General features: G+C 42.3%; 2 protein-coding genes across 4 annotated transcripts in view; one reads left to right on the forward strand and one right to left on the reverse strand.

Moving 5' to 3' along the window:
- Positions 1-2375: 2375 nt before the first annotated feature.
- Positions 2376-8675, reverse strand: SBDS (SBDS ribosome maturation factor). Its single transcript, XM_060032198.1, has 5 exons — positions 8388-8675; positions 7613-7742; positions 6912-7112; positions 5137-5301; positions 2376-4209 (listed from the first exon to the last, which is right to left on the reverse strand). The coding sequence occupies exons 1-5, from the start codon at positions 8513-8515 to the stop codon at positions 4081-4083; spliced, it is 753 nt and encodes a 250-aa protein (XP_059888181.1). The 5' UTR covers positions 8516-8675; the 3' UTR covers positions 2376-4080.
- Positions 8676-9484: 809 nt separating this feature from the next.
- TYW1 (tRNA-yW synthesizing protein 1 homolog) overlaps positions 9485-18333 on the forward strand; it is a 222014-nt gene continuing 213165 nt past the window's right edge. For all 3 annotated transcript variants that reach the window (XM_060032201.1, XM_060032199.1, XM_060032200.1), the window contains exons 1-4: positions 9485-9638; positions 10429-10556; positions 11508-11645; positions 17281-17382. In XM_060032201.1, coding sequence (XP_059888184.1) covers positions 9635-9638; positions 10429-10556; positions 11508-11645; positions 17281-17382 — 372 coding nt within the window. In that variant the 5' untranslated portion in view covers positions 9485-9634. The remainder of the gene's footprint in view (positions 9639-10428; positions 10557-11507; positions 11646-17280; positions 17383-18333) is intronic.

An 18333-nucleotide genomic window follows, 5' to 3' on the forward strand; every position in this document is an offset into this window, starting at 1 on the left:
TCCTTGATGGCTGTCAGCTGAGGGTCCTTCCCAGTTTCTGGAAGCTGCCTGCATTGTTTGGGTCGTGGTTCCGTTCCTCCATCTTCGACACCAGCAATACTGGGCGGAGTATCCCGCTTCAAATCTCTCCTGCCCCTTCTCCCATCCTTACTTCTCTCTGAGCCACTCGTTCTGCTTTCCTTGTCCATTTTTATTTTATTATTATTTTAAAATCTAAGTTTCCTTTATTTTATTTATTTGTTTTTATTATTTTTGGCTGCATTGGGTCTTTGTTGCTGCGCGCGGGCTTTCTCTAGTTGCGGCGAGCAGGGGCTACTCTTTGTTGCGGTGCACAGGCTTCTCATTGCAGTGGCTTCTCTTGTTGCAGAGCACGGGCCCTAGGCATGGGGGCTTCAGTAGTTGTGGCTCGTGGGCTCTAGAGTGCAGGGTCAGTAGTTGTGGCACACGGGCTCAGTAGTTGTGGCTCGCGGGCTCTAGAGCACAGGCTCAGTAGTTGTGGCGCACGGGCTTAGCTGCTCTGCGGCATGTGGGATCTTCCCGGACTAGGGCTCGAACCCGTGTTCCCTGCGTTGGCAGGCGGATTCTTAACCACTGCATCACCAGGGAAGCCCCTTTTAACTGTTTTTTACTCAAAAGAAAAATCCCAAATGCAGTGATGACGAGCCCTTTAAAAAATAATATTCTATACTATTATGAAATCTTAATTATGGCAGCATGTTCAACATAATTATTGAACACCTGAACTATCACCATATCTCTGAGAAAATCAGGCGGTTATCATTCAAGTTTTACACAATTATCTCTTTATACAAATTTCACTAAGAAATGCTTTCTTTATTCCCTTTTGTCATGCCAATACATGTCCAAAATCTTTCTATAATCTGCAAAGTTTTAACTGTAAAACCACAAACTATTTTACCTTGATTACATGCAAGATTCCTAGTCTTGATCCTACCTCTGCACGACAGTAATAAATAAGCTTGTGGCCCTTTTTCCTTGAAAAGTATGCCAACTATGCTTGTCTGCCACAGGAAGAGTGCCACTCAAGAAACTTTTGGCATTCGAGTGTATCACCAGATGGAAAAATCTCCTAAGATATGAATAGCACTGAGTGTAGAAGACAGCTCTGTTCCTCTCTGCAGTAAAAATGACTCTGTTCTTTTCAATTCCACAACCCATTTATCTCCATTCTCTACCAACCAAAAATATGTAGGAATTTGGTGAAACTGGTGACTCTTCCTCTGGGGTGTTTGGAAGGGGGCCCTGGGCCATTCAAGTACACGTGCTCAGAGTGTTGTAAAACTGTTAGGTCAGGACTATACTTTTAGCTCAGAAGAACTGTTGCTGCTATAAAATTACATTTAGACTCGTTAATTTTGTAGGTACCATTAATATACATATGGAGATGAAAATCAATGGCCTTCATCATCCCAGACATTAAATGCTGTTAGTGGCAAACTATTTATCCACGATCACCTCTAATATGCTGCAGCAGAAATGTATTTTCAAATAATCAATACCTTGGAATTTCAGTAATTTAAGAGCAAGTACACAAAAAATTCTAAATAAGGAAATGCACTACTACCAAAATCATAGGGACCTCATGATGTGGGCTTAAGGGTAGCCTGCAGGTTAAAATCATGTGTGTGGCTACTGTTTACAATAATGAGTGCTGCTACCCAATTTCCCCTATCACAGCCCCACAGAATATGTGCGTATGACACCCTGGGGTAAATGTGAGCGGCTGCTTGCAGGCAGAGATAAAAGCCCTTAGGATTGAGGGGATCTGTGCAGACACAAACCACCAGCGGCACAGCAGCATGCATGGGTATGAACGGTGGGAGGCTCTGGCTTAGCTGACAAAAACTGTCAAGCTTTAAAGATGGATTTGAAAAAGTCATTACCTGTCCTCACTTCTGATGGCATGGACCCCCACCGAGAGAGGATGCTTATAACTCCACAGACACTTATTCCACAACTACCAGGTCCAAACCATGGAGGGATACACACAGCTGGCTAACCTCCTGCCCTTGAGCTGCTCACAATCTAGCGTGCCAGGAAGGTGTTTAAGCAGCTCTCTATAACACAAGGTAGGGCAAAAATCAAGGTCAACCAGGGAATTTCAAAGTGGTATGAGGTTACATAAGCTGGAACAAATAGTTGTGTATGGGTACAAGGGAAACTTCAAAGAAAAGAGCTCTGCTAATAGAGAGGTTTAATTCTGAAACGTCATTCTGGCCAAATGTACACAATAAAGCTTGCGTTGAAAAAGCAAAATAAACCGATAATCCTTAAGGTAATCCATTATAGCAGTGCTCCTGGGAAGATAATCATGAACCAAACTTTTTAACCACTTCTGAATAACGAGATTAATATAAGGTAGAAAATTTTTTATTTTTTATAGGTTCAGAAACATGACTCTGATTTACATTTGACAATTCTTGAAGTTCCAGCTTTTTAGAAGAAATGAGTATGAGAATGGGAAAAAACTTAAGGCAATGTTATGGTAACATTTATCTTTTTTCTATTCAAGATGCAGCTCTTGAACATTTTTAGTAATTATGACTTTCGACCTGAAACGTTGCTTTAACTGTTTAAGCTAGAAATAAAGTGTAAACTTCATTGGTTAAAGTAATTTCCTGGGACTTCAAGTTTAGATCATTTTTGTAAAACAACAAACTATGTAAGTAAAATGGAATCAGTGAGGGGGTCATCTTGAAGACTGTATCTGAACAGTAGTTTAATTTCACCGTTAAAGAAAGTGTGTCTTAAGAGTATTTCTTCCAACACTATTAGAAAAATGTTTGACTTCAATCAACCAATCAGGAACTGTTCAAGTCAAGAACTCTTTTTCACTTAAAAACTTCTGTGCATAAAATACATCTGTATGGGGCCTTCCCTGGTGGCGCGGTGGTTGAGAGTTCGCCTGCCGATGCAGGGGACACGGGTTCGTGCCCCGGTCTGGGAGGATCCCACGTGCCGCGGAGCGGCTGGGCCCGTGAGCCATGGCCGCTGAGCCTGTGCGTCCGGAGCCTGTGCTCTGCAACGGGAGAGGCCGCAGCAGTGGGAGGCCCACGTATCACAAAAAAAAAATAATAATAATAAAAAATAAAAATACATCTGTATGTTTATTTTGAGGGAAACCCTACTTTGTATTCTAGACTATCTCTTTTGAGGATAAGTAGATTTAAAAAAACTTGCACATTGTCTATTTAAGTGTTCAAATACTAAAACACTCAAGTTCAATTACATCCCAAATCATATCTCTAAGGTTTATCAGGTATTTAACAGAACAGGCCCTGTTCTGAGCACTCCTCCTCCTGACTTGTTTAATCCTGCTAAGAACTCTCCCATCCTACCAGACAAGAGGCAGAGAAAAGAAAAAGGTAGGAAGCTGTCTAGAAATACAAGCCATAGTTTAACAAAAATAAACAGTGGTTTTATTGATTACGTATATTTTCAACTCTAGTAATATATATTATAAACTTTAAGAATTAGAATAAATGGCTGTATTTTTTACCAAGAATAATCTAGGCTATGGCAGCATGTTTGATGAACATTATTGAAGTCCTGCACAGTCATCATCTATCTATTTTTCAGAAAATCAAGAAGTCATCATCCAAGCTTTGTATTAGGTCACGAGACAGTTACCCCTATACACACATTTCATTAAGTAGAAATAAGACATTACACATTTTCTTTTTTGGCAAATCCTCCCTTTCTGTCATACAGATATATCCTCCCAAAGTTGTTTTCTTATAATGTACAAAACTTATTTTTTATCCACAAGAGTTGTGTCAAATAACTTTCACCCTGGAAAGCTCAAAGGCATGAGGCAGTAACAAAATGCTACTCTGGACTCTGTATTTCACTTTTGCCTAAAACCCTATTTGATAATTAAAACTAAATGAATCCCACATTATAATACTTACGTAGGAAAGTCTTTTTGTGTACATGTTTGCCACAAAGATGGAAAGTGTCAACTCATCTGAGCAAGTATTTGGCAGATCACAGAAAGAAAACAGGGCTGTGGGAAACGCAAACGCTTTAGTGTTTGACAGCTGAAGAGACTGGTGACTGTCACTCCAATTTCTCATCTCCTTCTTCCACGTCTTTCAAACTGAGTACTTCCAAAGAGCCTTTGCCTTTTGTCTCCTTTTTTACGAGCTCATCGATTTCTCGGAAGCAGCCAGGGTCGATGAGACACACCTGAAACATTGAACACAGCTGTTGACCACATGAGGAAGAGCAGTACCATAGAATGGACACAGCTTTCACTTCATATGAGACAAACACACCATACATTCCAGGTCTCTCTACAACCACAGATAAGACAACGCACAGGACGGTGGCTGGGCTCTGGTCCAGCCTCTGCCCTTAGGTATGCACGCAGGCCCCTGTGACAAGGCATTATTCTCCCTACTGAGGACTTCCAGATTCCTCAGCTGTAAAACGAAGTGGTTGGATTAGAAGGCTATGGTCCTTTTCATACTAAAATTTAGCGTTAAAATTTACAGTTCAATGAAATCATCTCTTTGTAGCCACATTTGAAGAAAAAAAAAAAAAGAGGTGGAAGGCCTATTTAGAAACCATGTGCAAAGTTTTGCAAAGATTTTAGAACTTCAGAGTGTCAGATGTGTTGTTTTACATCTACAGTGGAAAGGGCAACAGTCCTCTAGAGCTCATTTATTTGTCAAGAAGCTATAAAGCTCTAAGACGTGGGTTTGCAGACAGCTGAATTTACACGATGTCTGAAGCTGCAGGGTGAGGACCCAAAGACATGATGTTTTTGCTGCTTCTTTAAAATGTTCTGTGGTAAATGAGACTGACAAACTTTTAGTCCTAGTTCCAATCTCCTCATTAATAGAAGACTCACTGTAAAATATATTCTCATCGAAAATGAGCATTGACCAAAATCATTTTATCATGAATAATTTAACTAAAAAAGCAAACAAAAAGTGTAAGTGTTCTTAATGACAATTTGGTTCTACGGAGACCTTGACTGTCTTACCTAATTCTAGTTAAGACATTACTGGAAATGTCTTACTGTTCACATCTTCTAAATGTGACAGATTTATGACTAGAGAAGTATTTTGGTAACGTGGAAGCAAAGAAACAAGAGTATGTTAATCTTACAATATCTAACTGTTGACCATAGTCTTCACTTTCTATAACCTTGATGAGTGGCTTGAGTTTTTCTTTCAGCTTCTTCCCTTCATTCACTGGAAGAATGAACCGAAGTCTCATGTGAGCACGTTCTATCTTCATTTTCTCCTTTAACTGCTTTATCACTTCCAAAGCCTATCAAGACAAAATTAAAAACGTCTGTAATTTCTTTGCTTCTTCTGCTGCATTACTGCAGAAGGTATTCAAAACAAAGCAGTTTCCACCTAGCTGGACTGGGCAATGGTTTCTTAGATGACATGAAGAACATTAGCAACCACAGGAAAAAAATAGATAAATTGGGCTTCAAGATTAAAACCTTTTGTTCTTCAAAAAACTATCAAGAAAGTGAAAAGACAACCCACAGAATATGACAAAATACTGGCAAATCGTGCATTTGATATGGTACTAGTATCCAAGATATACAAAGAACTCTTACAACTCAATAATGAAGAGATAACTAATCAACTAAAAAATGGTCAAAGGATCTGAAGAGTGATTTCTCCGAAGAAGACAAAGGGTCAATACGCCCATGAAAATATGTGCAAATTATCAGTCATTAGGGAAATGCAAATCAAAACCAGAACAATACCCCCAGGATGGCTATAATCAAGAAGTCGGACAATAACAAACATCACTGAGGATGTGGAGAAACTGGAACCCTTGTACACTGATTGTGGAAATGTAAAATGGCTCAGCTGTTTCGGAAACTGGCTGAGCAATTCCTCAAAAGGTTAATACAGTCACCATATGAGCTAGCAATTCTGTTCCTGGGTATAGAGAAATGGAAACATACGTCCACACAAAAATTTGTAATCAATTTCATAGCAGCATTATTCATGATAGCTAAAAAGTGGGAACAACCCAAATGTCCACCAACTGATGAATGAACAAAAGGTGGTATTTCCATACAATGAACTATTATTCAGTCCTAAGAAGGAAAAAAGTACTGATAGATGCTACAACATGGATTAACCTTGAAAGGGCCACATACTGTATGACTACATTTATATGAAATGTGCAGAATAGACAAGTCAATAAAAACAGAAATAAAATTTGCAGTTGCCTTATTCCCTCCTTACGAGACAGGGGAATGAGAAGTGACTGCCAACAGGTACAGGGTTTCATTTTGGGGTGATGAAATGTTCTCAAATTAGGTAGCAGGGAAGGGTGCAAAAACTTTGTGAGTATACGACTGAACTGTAGGCTTTAAATGGGTGACTTTTATAGTGTATGTATTATACAAATATTAAAGAAAAATCTAACAACTGGGGTTAAAATGATGCTTTAAAAATCCAAGTTTTATCTTTGTAAAAACATTTTTTACTTTATATTGGAGTATAATTGATTAACAATGATGTGTTAGTTACAGGTGTACAGCAAAGGGATTCAGTTATACCCATACAAGTATCCATTCTGTTTCAAATTCTTTTCCCATTTAGGTTATTACAGAATATTGAGCCAAGCTCCCTGTGCTATACAGTAGGTCCTTGTTGGAAGAATCCAAGTTTTATCTTTAAAGTCTGACTTGGATAGGAAGATGAGAGTCCTAGTATATTTGTGTTTAGTTAAAACAAATTCCATCACTTCTCTCTAAAACCTCCATCGTTCCCCTCCCCTGTACCCAAAACCTCCTCCCACTTGCTTCCAAGTAGTGCCATTTTGTTATTACCGACCAACTATTTTAATGTTTTCCTCAGAGAACACTGATTTTCATGGACACTTTTTGACATTAAAAAACAACTCACCTGCTGTTTTGTACTCTTGTTGGGTTTGACCGAATAGTGGATGTCCTTCATGGCTCTCTCGATAAGGATAACGGTGTACGGTCTCTTTGTTTCAGGGTTCACACATTTGTCGGCCACAATAGTTGCAATGTCCCTAAACATCTGCTCCAGCTGTGTGTGCCGTTCTTTATCTGACACTTGAACCTCTCCTTTAGTTAAAATCTTAAAAAACCCAACAAGTTTAAGAAAAGTAATATCTTTATTCCACACTACTTGTTAACTAACCACAGGAATTAATAACTGGGGAGAAAATTAAATTTCATCCTCTTCAGCTACTGATATTTGGTAATAACTTGAGCTTTGCCTAAAGGGATTATCTTGTTCCAAAATCTTACTTATTTAGATGGGGAATGGGGTAAAGGTAATCTTAGCAGAGGGTGTAAATGATGAAATACCTGAAAAGGAATTCTACTTTCAGGTATATTACACTAAAAATATATAAATGAACAAAATAATGCAGCTTAGTAGGAAATCTGATTTCTGGAGGCTTTGGCAAAAAATCCAAGTCCTGAATTATTAAAAGTGATGCTGCACGGATCGAATTATTGCACAGTAACTGTTCACTCCAAAAAAATAGTACTTTAAAGTTTAACATACCTGTAATCTAATATCTAATACTACTGGATATTAGGGTCAATTATGCTGCAACTGTTAGAACCCACCTGCTTACAGATTTCAGTCTGGTCATCTGTTCCAAACGCACTGATGAGATCTTCCTTCTTTGCAACCTGACCTTTAGAGACATTTACAAACACTGAGTGGGTCTGCAGAACTTCATCAAGGTCTTTTTCCCTTGGGAGGACAGGAGAGAAAGTCCTAAGTGAGTATGCTTGAAACTTCGAAGTTCATTCACATTTAAATACAAGAAGGCGTCGATATGAATAGTAAGAAACAACAAATACTCCTAAATGACCCTCGGTTCCAGGGGACCATTTTGTAACCCAGAACTCCATTTGTATTCGCAGTTACTCAGAGGTGAAAAACGTCGCGGGAGTCTGTGTGCCATCACTGAAGGGTGGGGTCCGGCTGCTGCCAAGGAATTCCAGCCCCTAGATGGCAGCAGTGAAGAACTTATACGCACTTCGGTGCAACTACTGGGCTGAGATCTGTGACAAACGCACGAATTACAGAAGCACCCGGAAAACTAGGCCCTTTGCCTTTATCATTATTCTGACGAAAGGACCACAGTTATGGGGGTTTCTTGGCTGTGGCTTTTATGACACCCGGGAAGCAAAGTAAAACCAAGCCCCAAACCAAACCGACCAAACAAAAAAAAAGGGAACGTCTGGTTTAGACCCTAAGCCCGGGCAGCAGGAGTAGGTTTCCCATTTCCTTCCCTGGCGAGACACCAGCTAGGCCCATTCGTTAGACGACCAAAGGAGGCCGCCTTTGAGGCTACCAGCTCCGGCCAGGGCCCAGAGGGAGAGTGTCACTCACACGCCGCTCCGCCAGCCCACGACTTTGTTTTTGTAGCAGGCGATTTCGAAGCGCTTCCCGGCTCGCTTCATTCGTACTACGGCCACATTGGTCAGGCGGATCTGGTTGGTGGGGGTGAAGATCGACATCGTGGCCGCTCACAGACCTTGGGTCCGGCGAACCAAGGCAAACCTGCGCTGCCGGCCTCAGGGCTAACTGAGCCTCGATATAACCACTCGGCGGCGCGTGGCCCAGTAACGCCCTCAGACTGCGCAGCGCCGTTACTAACTCGGCCGAAACGATCCACCCACGCAACTTACTGCGCAGGCGTCAGGTGTTAAGAAAACCGGGCGAGGAGGAGGGAGCTAGAACGTCTGCGCATTGTGGCTTTTACGACACTGCTCCACGCCCGGAAAGAGTGGGTCTCTTCCTTGACGTAATTTTCTTTCCGGAATGAACGAAAGAGCTCTGATTGGTTGGTGGAGCTAATGTTTGGTGACCGGGTGGAAACTCAGTGCCGGGCACCTCACAGTTCCGCGGAGTTCCGGGCCACGCCCACATTACACTTTCGTTATAGAAAAGTTTTAACACAAAAAACGTAGAGAAAAAAGTGTAATGAACTGCCATGTACCCATCACCCCGCTTCAACAATTATCAACATTTTGCCGTTCTTGTTTCATTTTCCCTCTTTTTTTTTGTTGGAGTATTTTAAAGCAAATCATCATAAAGTTTTAGCTTTAAATACTTCAGTCTAAACTCCTAACAAATACACCCAACGAGATTAACCATAATTCCTTAATAGTGTCTCATTGCTAAGTCCATAATCAAATTTCCCCTAAATAATGCCTTTTTACAGTCGGTGTGTTTCAAATGAGATTCAAACAGGCTCACATATTGCATTCGGTGGGCGATGCCCTTAGTTTCTTAACGCCGACTTTCCCTCCCCCACCCCCTCCTTTTTTTGCCTGCTTCTCTCCAGATTCGCCCCTAACTCTCAAGCGCGGATTCCTGAGCCACAGGCAGCACTCCCGCTTCCTCGCCGGGAGCTCTGGGAGGTGCTTTTCTCTGGGCCCGCCCCCTTCCTCCTCTGAGCCAATCCGGACAGGTCTGCGAGTGGCATGGCTGCCCCCAGGTCCTCCGACTGTGGGCGCCCAGCTAATGCTACGAGGTATTTCTGGTGGTCTCCCAGTATCCACGCCGGACAATAAGTTTTTTAGGTCTGCAGTCCTGGTGTCTTGTCGGGCCGCAGGGCTCGGGCTCTGAGGAGAATGGGTAAGGTCCACAGGCGGGTAAGGTTCTTGGGGTGGGAAGGGCGGAAACCGTTTTTCTGAGACCCTCGGGCCCCTTCCTCCAGAGTGTGTTGCCCTTGTTAGCCCGGGACCGGTGCCGCTGGGGGCAAGGGAGGACTGATCCCTGCTCGTGACCTGGCTTTTGCCTTTTCAGGCTAGGAGATGAGTTTAGAACTATGCTTCTAACCTCAAGCAAAAGACAGAGAAAACTTTCTCCCCCTTACCCACGTGTGTTGAGGACTTTTGGTCCTTTCCAGGAGTAGCACCTGTAAACCTCAAATCTTAGACCTCGCCTTTTGAAATTACCCCCAGGTTCAGCATTTGAGTCCAGGTCCATCCATATCTCCCTTAAAAAAAACTGGGACTTGAGGTCAGTTATTTGAGAACCCTTTGCAAGTAGATGTGGGTCTCTAAAAATAAAATTAAAAAAAAGAGGAATACGTGTAGTATTATTTTTCTTATGGAGCAGCGTAACAAAGCAAAATTAACTCATAATTCCACATAAAGTGTTTTGACTTTATGTTCCCTTCTTTTCCAAACGCTATATTCAAAGGAAGATAAAATTTTATATTCTTGTTTTGAATTAGCATTATCATGACAATTATATTACATATCACAGTGTCTTGTTTTTATTAGAGTTGCTTTTTATAGATTTCTTAGTGGGGCTGTTGAATATGAAGGTTGGTTTTTCTTTTTTTTTCTAAAATAAGAATGGATATCATTGTACATGTAACTTCAAATAAAATTACTTATATGTGTCATTTTAAATTTAGATCCTTCTTTGGATATGTGGGACTTCTCATCTTTAATATCGTTATGGATAAACAGGTTTTACATATATTTGGGCTTTGCCTTTGGCTTTAGCCTTTGGATTTGTTTCCAGATTGTCATCAGAAAGCAGGTAAGTGGAGTTACTTTTTTTTTTTTTTTAATATATATTTATTTATTTATTTTTGGCTGTGTTGAGTCTTCGTTGCGTGTGGGCTTTCTCTAGTTGCGGCGAGTGGGGGCTACTCTTTGTTGTGGTGCGCGGGCTTCTCATTGTAGCTTCTCATGTTACGGAGCATGGGCTCTAGGCACGCAGGCTTCAGTAGTTGCGGCATGCAGGCTCAGTAGTTGTGGCACACGGGCTTAGTTGCTCCGTAGCCTGTGGGATCCTCCCGGGCCAGGGCTTGAACCCGTGTCTCTTGCATTAGCAGGTGGATTCTTTACCACTGTGCCACCAGGGAAACCCAAGTGGAGTTACTTTTTCTAGGAGAGTATTTGGCATCAAATTTTATAGACAATGCAGAGTGCACATTTTCTAAGGCTTCCAGAAAAATATAGAAATTCTAAAAGGAACTTTCGATCACTTTTATGTTTGGTCTTTAGAAATAGTTTTTCAATGCCAAAAAATTTTTCTTGTCAGTTTTTATAGACTAAGTTATTTACCTTTTCTTTGATGGGCTGTGGAAGTCTCATTGTTAAGATACAGGAAGGTTTTGTAATGAAAAATTAAACTTTTGCAAAAACCCCAAATATGCTTAGCACCCTTAAGGGGTAGTAGTGTTCTCTTTTCCTTCCAGTAATTAAGAATCAGAAAATAAGTTTCTACTATTATTCCACTACAACACATTATGGGTGAAAGTACGTGTAGTTCTATCCTGGAAGGAATGGGAATCATTATAGTCTTAAGAAATGTGGGCCCTGCTTTTAAAAGGACCTAATTATACCAAGGGGTTAATATTTGAGGAGTACAATTGAAAAATTAAGAGAATAATAAAATGGGTCAGTATCTGAGCAGTTGATAATTTTCATTCCTAATGAAGTTGGGAAAATATTCAAACTTGATGGATTTTGTGTTTATTTCAAGAACAAAAACTCACAGGAGAAAACCGTTCCGAAAGCATCTCGGGATTTGATGACAAATGGCTATATCTCTCTTCAAAAGAAGGAAGTCTTTGTGTCTGGAGTGAAGATTTTCTATGGTTCTCAGACTGGCACAGCAAAGGTAAGAACTTATAATGACACTTTTCATTGGGTCTCCTGATCTTTTAAGAAAATTTCTGAAAAGTGTTCTTTAGCAGTGAACTGAATTGGTCTTCTAATCTTTTTTCATCTTTGTTTTTCCTTTTTACAGCATACATTTTTCCTTTCTGGGGTGGTGGGTGAGTTTCATCTCCATTTCAGCTGATTGGGGGTGTCTGGTGGTCACTGTCATGCGGGGTCTTTGTTCTGAAGCTTGCTTCTTGCTCAGCAGAATGGAGACTTGGATTTCCAAGTCCATTACTGGGTATAGAAGTAGGGAAGATAGTGAAAAGTGGCAGCAGTATGTCCAGTATGGGCCCTGACGTTCACAACTTCACACATCTATTTAATGAAATGTATTTTGATTTCTCATAGTGTTAAAAGTGTTAATGATATACATTGAATACTGTGTAGATACCGGCTGCAGATATATAGCTGAAAGATGCTTTAATTGTATCTAGATGCTGCTTGCTTCTTTATAATAAAGGTCACAGCTATTTATTGCTTTCTAGGAAAAGATTCTAAGACTAACATGAAAATGAATTAAAAACAGAATTCCTTGTCATTATTTTGGTAGAGTATTAAAGAGGGTTCTATTGCCCTCTCGTGGATGTTTTGTAGAATACTACTTTTTAAAAGGTTTTTTCAGTATTTTGTTGTGTGTGTCATAATTGAAGGTCACTTATAATTAAGTTCAACCTTAAGCAGCAGAGGCAGGAAACTGGAAGAAACGTTAGAAAGGCATCTGAGCTGCGGAAACAAAGTCCTTTTATGTTACTCATAGAAGATCTCATTCTAGCCTCTCTTTTATGCCCGCTTTTATGTTTTTTTAAGATCAAATTAATACTTGCAGATGGTAACAAGTCCAGGTGTACAGAGGGTTCATAATGAAAAGTACTCTTCAGAGAATCTATTTTAGCTATTGATATTTCTGTTTTTAATTCCTCTGAGGGTTATTTCTTGAACCTCCTTCTGCCATGTTTCTAGATTTATCAAGTTAGATAAAAATTATTGACTCCTCGTATTAGTCAGTTCCTCACATCTCAGCGGCTTAATATTGTTGCCCACATCATTGTTGATATGAGTTGAATGGCCCCCCCTTCTTAAAGCTGTACCGTCTGAATTTCTCTATTTGGCTTTCACATTTGATTGATTCGTATTTGGCTTCGTATAGAAGACTCGGGCAGAATTTTTTTCTTACAACTTTGAGGGCATCACATCCTTGTCTTTTTTTAATAAATTTATTTATTTTTTATTTTATTTACTTTGGCTGCATTGGGTCTTCGTTACTGCATGCGGGCTTTCTCTAGTTGTGGCGAGAAGGGGCTACTCTTTGTTGTGGTGCGTGGGCTTCTCATTGCGGTGGCTTCTCGTTGCAGAGCATGGGCTCTAGGTGTGCGGGCTTCAGTAGTTGTGGTGCACGGGTTCAGTAGTTGTGACTCGTGGGCTCTAGAGCGCAGGCTCAGTAGTTGTGGCTCACAGGCTTAGTTGTTCCGCAGCATGTGGGATCTTCGTGGATCAGGGCTCGAACCCGTGTCCCTGGCATTGGCAGATGGATTCTTAACCACTGCGCCACCAGGGAAGCCCCCTGGAAGCTTTTAGAATCATCCCTTTGTCCTAGATGTTTGGAGCTTTTGTGAGATGGTGTCTAGGTTGGGTCTTTTTCAGCCATTGTATTGTATACTTGGGCTGTTTTGTTTTGAAAATTCGTGTGCATTAATTCTGCTAATATTCCTTGGGTAAACTTCTTTCCCTTCTGTTTTCTCTGTTCTACTCGGTTAGTTGGATGTTGGACCTTTTGGATGGTCTCCTGTGTCTCAAATCCTCTCTCATCCAAAAGTAACTTTCTTTCTGTTCTGGGTTCTTGGATTTCAATTCCAAACCTTTTTTTTGAATGTTTTAGTTCAGCTATAATGTTTTTAATTGCAAAAATGCCATTCTGTTCCATTTCTATTGCATCTTTTTCATAATCTAAGAATATATTTCAGTGAGTTCCTTTTTCGGTTCCCTGATTTATCTACTTCCTGCCTGTTTCTGCTGCTGCTATTTCTCTTTCCTGTCACTTGTTCTCATCATGGTCTTGGTGATCCGTGGTTTTCTGTTCATATTTAGGATGGAATGATGGGGTAGCTGGCGTGGATTTTCTCTGTTAACTGTGTAAATAGACTTGTTTTCTCTAGTTGTAAGTTCTCACTGTATGCTGTGTGCAAGGTGGGTCAGTGTATGCCAGGTGACCTATCTACCTCACATCTCCCTCTAACTACCACCTCAATTTTATTTTATTTTTTATAGCATTACTCCTTGAAAGTGTTGTCTGTGCTTGCTGTCTCTAATTTCTCTACTCCTGTCTTTCTTGACCCACTCCAGTTAGGCTTGTGTGCCCCAGCCTGCTCCCAGTGACTTTTATGTCGCTAATTAATTCTCAGTCTTCATCTTACTTGACCTCTTAGCTGCACGACAGCTCCTTCCTTGTTGACATACTTTCTCCATTGAACTTTTGGGACACGCTTCTCTAGGTTCTCCTCCTCTGCTGAGGCTAGTCTGCCTCACTGTCATTTGCAGATTTCTCCTCATCTTCTTGCCCTCCAAAGATAGGAGCATCCCAGGGCACAGTTCTTGAGACTATGTCTTTATCTACACTCACTTCATTCTCTAAGGGATCTTGTTATCTAGAGCTTTCAGTTCTATTTATTGGAATTTGACAGAGTTTTTCTGTAAAGGGCTAGATAGTTTATTTTACATATGTTTTTTAGGTTTGCAGGTTTCGCAAGGCGTATGGCCTTTGTTGCAGCTGTTCAGCTCTGCTGATGTCGTGTGAAAGCAGCCATGGACAATGTATAAATAAATGAGCATGACTGTATTCCAGTAACCTTTACCTATAAAGACAGAGGGCCGGATTTGGCCTGCAGCCCTCAGTGTGCTGATCCCTGTAGTAGACGGTGGCCTCTAAATTTATGTTTCTAATCTGACTTTTCCTCTCAACCCCAGATCCTCATCCCCAGCTGCCTATCTTAGATCTTCCTGTGGATGGATGTGTAGTAGGCGACTCAGAATTAGTGTGCTCACAACTAAACTCCCAATTTTGTGCCCAAACCTGTTCCCCCTCTAATTTTTCCCATTCCGATAAATGGCAACTTCATCCTTCCAGTTGCCCAGTTCAAAAAAACCTTTGACTTCTCTCTTTTTCTTACTACCCACATCCAGTCTGTCAGCACATACTGTGTGTTCTACTTTCAGAATAGATCCAGGTTCCAGTCCCTTCTTACCGCCTTCACTGCTGCTGCCCTGGCCTAAGCCAGCCTCCCTCATATTTTGTCTGGGTTAATGTGGTCATCTCATCCTCAGCCTCCTTCATTCAGCCCATCCCAGCAACCACAGGGACTGTGAGAACTTAGGCAAAATGGTGTTAATCATCTTGGCTTAAGACCGCGCAGTGACTCCCTCATTCACTTAAAGCAAATGCCAAAGCCCCCATGGTGGCCGAGAGGCCCTCACTTCTGCGTCTCCAGCATCTCCTTTACCTCATGTCCTTGGTCTCCCCCCTCCAGTCTTATTAATCTCCTTGCCGAGTGTGCTCACGCATTTGGGCCTTCTCACTTACACGTCCCTCTGCTGGGGATAGCCTCTGGCTTGCTCTCTCATTTCCTTCAGGTTTTGCTCAAGTCTTTATTTTTGAGGCCTGTGGCAGTGTTTTCTGACACCAAATAGTTGTTTTCCCACACCTGTTTTCCGATTCTGGTACTGTCTACCCGAGTTATTGTCAGATTGTCCCCACATCAGACACCAGTCACAAGTCCCGGGGCATGTGTACTCCTGACTGGCCAGCTATAAATTCAGGGGTTCCCACAGTCTCTTTCTTAGGTTTGCTGATTCCCTAGAATGACTCACAGAATGCAGGGAATTGCTTTGATTAGTCTACTGGTTTATAACAATGAATATAACTCAGAAAGAGACAAATGGGAGAGATGATGGGGCAGGTCTTGGGGGGAGGGGCGGCACAGAGCTTCTGTGTCCTATTTCAACGCGCCACCTCCTCGGCATATCAATGTGTCCCCCAATCCCTGTCATTTAGGGTTTTTTATGGAGATTTCATTACGTAAGCATGACTGATTAAATCATCGACCATATCTGATTGAACTTCATCTCCTGCCACCCCTCCCCTCCCCTCCCCACAGGGAGAGAAGATGTTGAAAGTTCTAAGCCTTTAATCCCAGGGTTGGTTTTCTGCTGACCAGCCCCCATCCTGAAGCCATCTAGTCCCCCACCGCAACCCCAATGAGTCATCTCATTAACATACCAAAGACAGCAAGTTCCAAGGATTTTAGGAGCTCTAGGAGCTCCCTGGAGGCAAAGACCAAATATTTATTTTTTATTATATACACCTGTCCTGGCCCTCCTTATGTAAAATAACAACTCTCCCCATGCCTCCAATACCGTATTCTTACGCCTTATCCTCTTTTCCTCCACAGCACTGGTCACCATGCGATATACTGTGTATTTTCTCATTTGTTCTCTCTCCGTCCATTAGAATATCTCCTTGAGGATGTTCCCTGATGCTCCTTAAGGGCAGGGAACATGTGTGCCTTGTTTCCTGTTGGGTAATATCGCCCAGAGCTGAGACTGGCCTGGTGGATGCCCAGTAAATGGCGAGGGCAGGCTTAGCTTTAGTCCTGGCAGGTGGCGAGCCAAGTGTTAGGCTACCAAGCCAGAAAGAGGAAGAGAATTTCCTGGGGTACCAACATCTGGCTAGAAGTTGTAGCTTTCCCCAGCCATTTGGTTCATTTTGTTTGGAGAAGAGGCTGGCAGGGGTCTGCCTGGGGGTAAAAGGTGAGTGTCGCTAAGGCTCTGTGTGCGCTGGTACCACATAATACGGATTCTCTGTATTCCACAGGGTCTTCTCTGGCCCACTGCTCCCTCCCTTTTTTTTTTTTTTTTTTTTTTTTGCGGTACGCGGGCCTCTCACTGCCGTGGCCTCTCCCGTTGCGGAGCACAGGCTCCGGACACGCAGGCTCAGCAGCCATGGCTCCACGGGCCCAGCCGCCCCGCGGCATGTGGGATCTTCCCGGACCGGGGTACGAACCCGCGTCCCCTGCATCGGCAGGCGGACTCGCAACCACTGCGCTACCAGGGAAGCCCCTCCCTCCCATTTTTGCCCCAGTGACTGACTGATCCCAGAGCCCCTCTGGTTTTCTGTGTCCCCCGAGGCTTGCTTCTGTCTGTCAGCCTGCTGCTTTTTGCTTTCTGTCTTCCAGAAATGTGCTCACAGTTCTCATATTCCCCACTCTCTTCCCACTATGGTATTTCTTCTCCATCTATATGTTTATTCTAGTGGGGCAAACAGCTGAAATGTCTACCAGTACATATAATAAGTACATATAATCCCACATATGTACTTGTAGAGGGAGAACAACACAGCTGAGTGATGATCTCTGTAAAGATGCTTGAGAAAATGGTAGAAATGAGAATAGAATTTGTGTTTATGGTGATACATGTCAGTCACCGGAAAAGCTTTTCATGCTAAATGCCTCACTACCTTGCCAACAGGAATAAATGAAGACTGTATTTTTCATTTATTTAGCTTATTGAAGACTTTATTTGATTTTTTTCCCTCCTATCAGGGATTTGCGACAGTTCTTGCCGAAGCAGTTAGCTCCCTTGGTCTGCCTGTGGCACTTATTAATCTGAAGGAATATGACCCAGATGACCATCTAGTAGAAGAGGTTGGTAATTGTCTTATTTTCCCTTCAATCACAACTTTCAAATTTAATTGATCTCCTGTGTTCTGGGATAAAAAGACTCTTCAGAATAAATTTAATTTTCACGCTAAAGGATTCCAGTCGGTAGAGCGTTCAGTGTCAGTCAGGGGTGCTGAGTGTGTGGTGGCGTGCTGACTCGGGCGTGAGTGATGCGGGGCCGGCCCCTCTGGGGTGTTAGACTGAAAGCTTGGGTGGTTGGAAGTTCCCTCCTGCTTTGACTGTCGTAATCAAAGAGGGTTGTCACTGATGGCCATGTGCCGGGCATGTGAACCACGTGTAGGCCTGCTGAAAGGTCAGGAGCCACTTGGGTGCCAGAAGCAGTATGGGTTTTGGAGTTAGAGAAATCTCTTTAACTGGCTATGTGACCTCCAGGTGTAACATCATATCTGTGAGAGCTTCATTTCATCACCTGAGGAATGCCCCGCCCCCTCCTCTAGCCATGCCCAGGTAGGGAAGTTGGCCTGACAGCAGCGGTTCTCCAAGCGTGGTCCTTGAACCGACAGTATCAGCATTTCCTGGGAACTCGTTAGAAATGCAGATTCTCAGGTCCTAGCCCAGCCCCGCGGAATCAAAGTCTGGATGTGGGGCTGTGTTTTAACAAGTGCCCCAGGTGATTCTGAAGCAGCTAAAGTTGGAGAAGCAGGTGGAACAGGCATTGACAAGCCTTTTCTATAAAGGGCCAGATGGTAAATATCTTCAGCTTTGTGGGCCACGCAGCTACTGAGTTCTGCCTTTGAGGCACAAAACAGCCAGAGATGGTATGTAAATGAGTGAGTGTGGCTGTGTTCCAATAAAATTTTATTTATAAAAACAGGCAGTGAGTGGGACTGGGCCTGCGGGCTGTAATTTGCCAGTCCCTTCTTAGTGGATAAACCTCTAGCTGTAAATGTGCATTTCTTTCTCCCCCAAGAAAAC

The sequence above is a fragment of the Delphinus delphis genome, chromosome 15, assembly GCF_949987515.2.
Source record: "Delphinus delphis chromosome 15, mDelDel1.2, whole genome shotgun sequence".
Classification (NCBI taxonomy): domain Eukaryota; kingdom Metazoa; phylum Chordata; class Mammalia; order Artiodactyla; family Delphinidae; genus Delphinus; species Delphinus delphis.

Coding starts and splice junctions, on each gene's coding strand:
- SBDS (XM_060032198.1), bottom strand. CDS start 8,515: ATGTCGATCTTCACCCCCACCAACCAGATCCGCCTGACCAATGTGGCC. Junction 7,113..7,612: donor AGACTGAAATCTGTAAGCAG/GTGGGTTCTAAC, acceptor GGGTTTTTTAAG/ATTTTAACTAAAGGAGAGGT. Junction 4,210..5,136: donor ATGGTCAACAGTTAGATATT/GTAAGATTAACA, acceptor TCAATGTTTCAG/GTGTGTCTCATCGACCCTGG.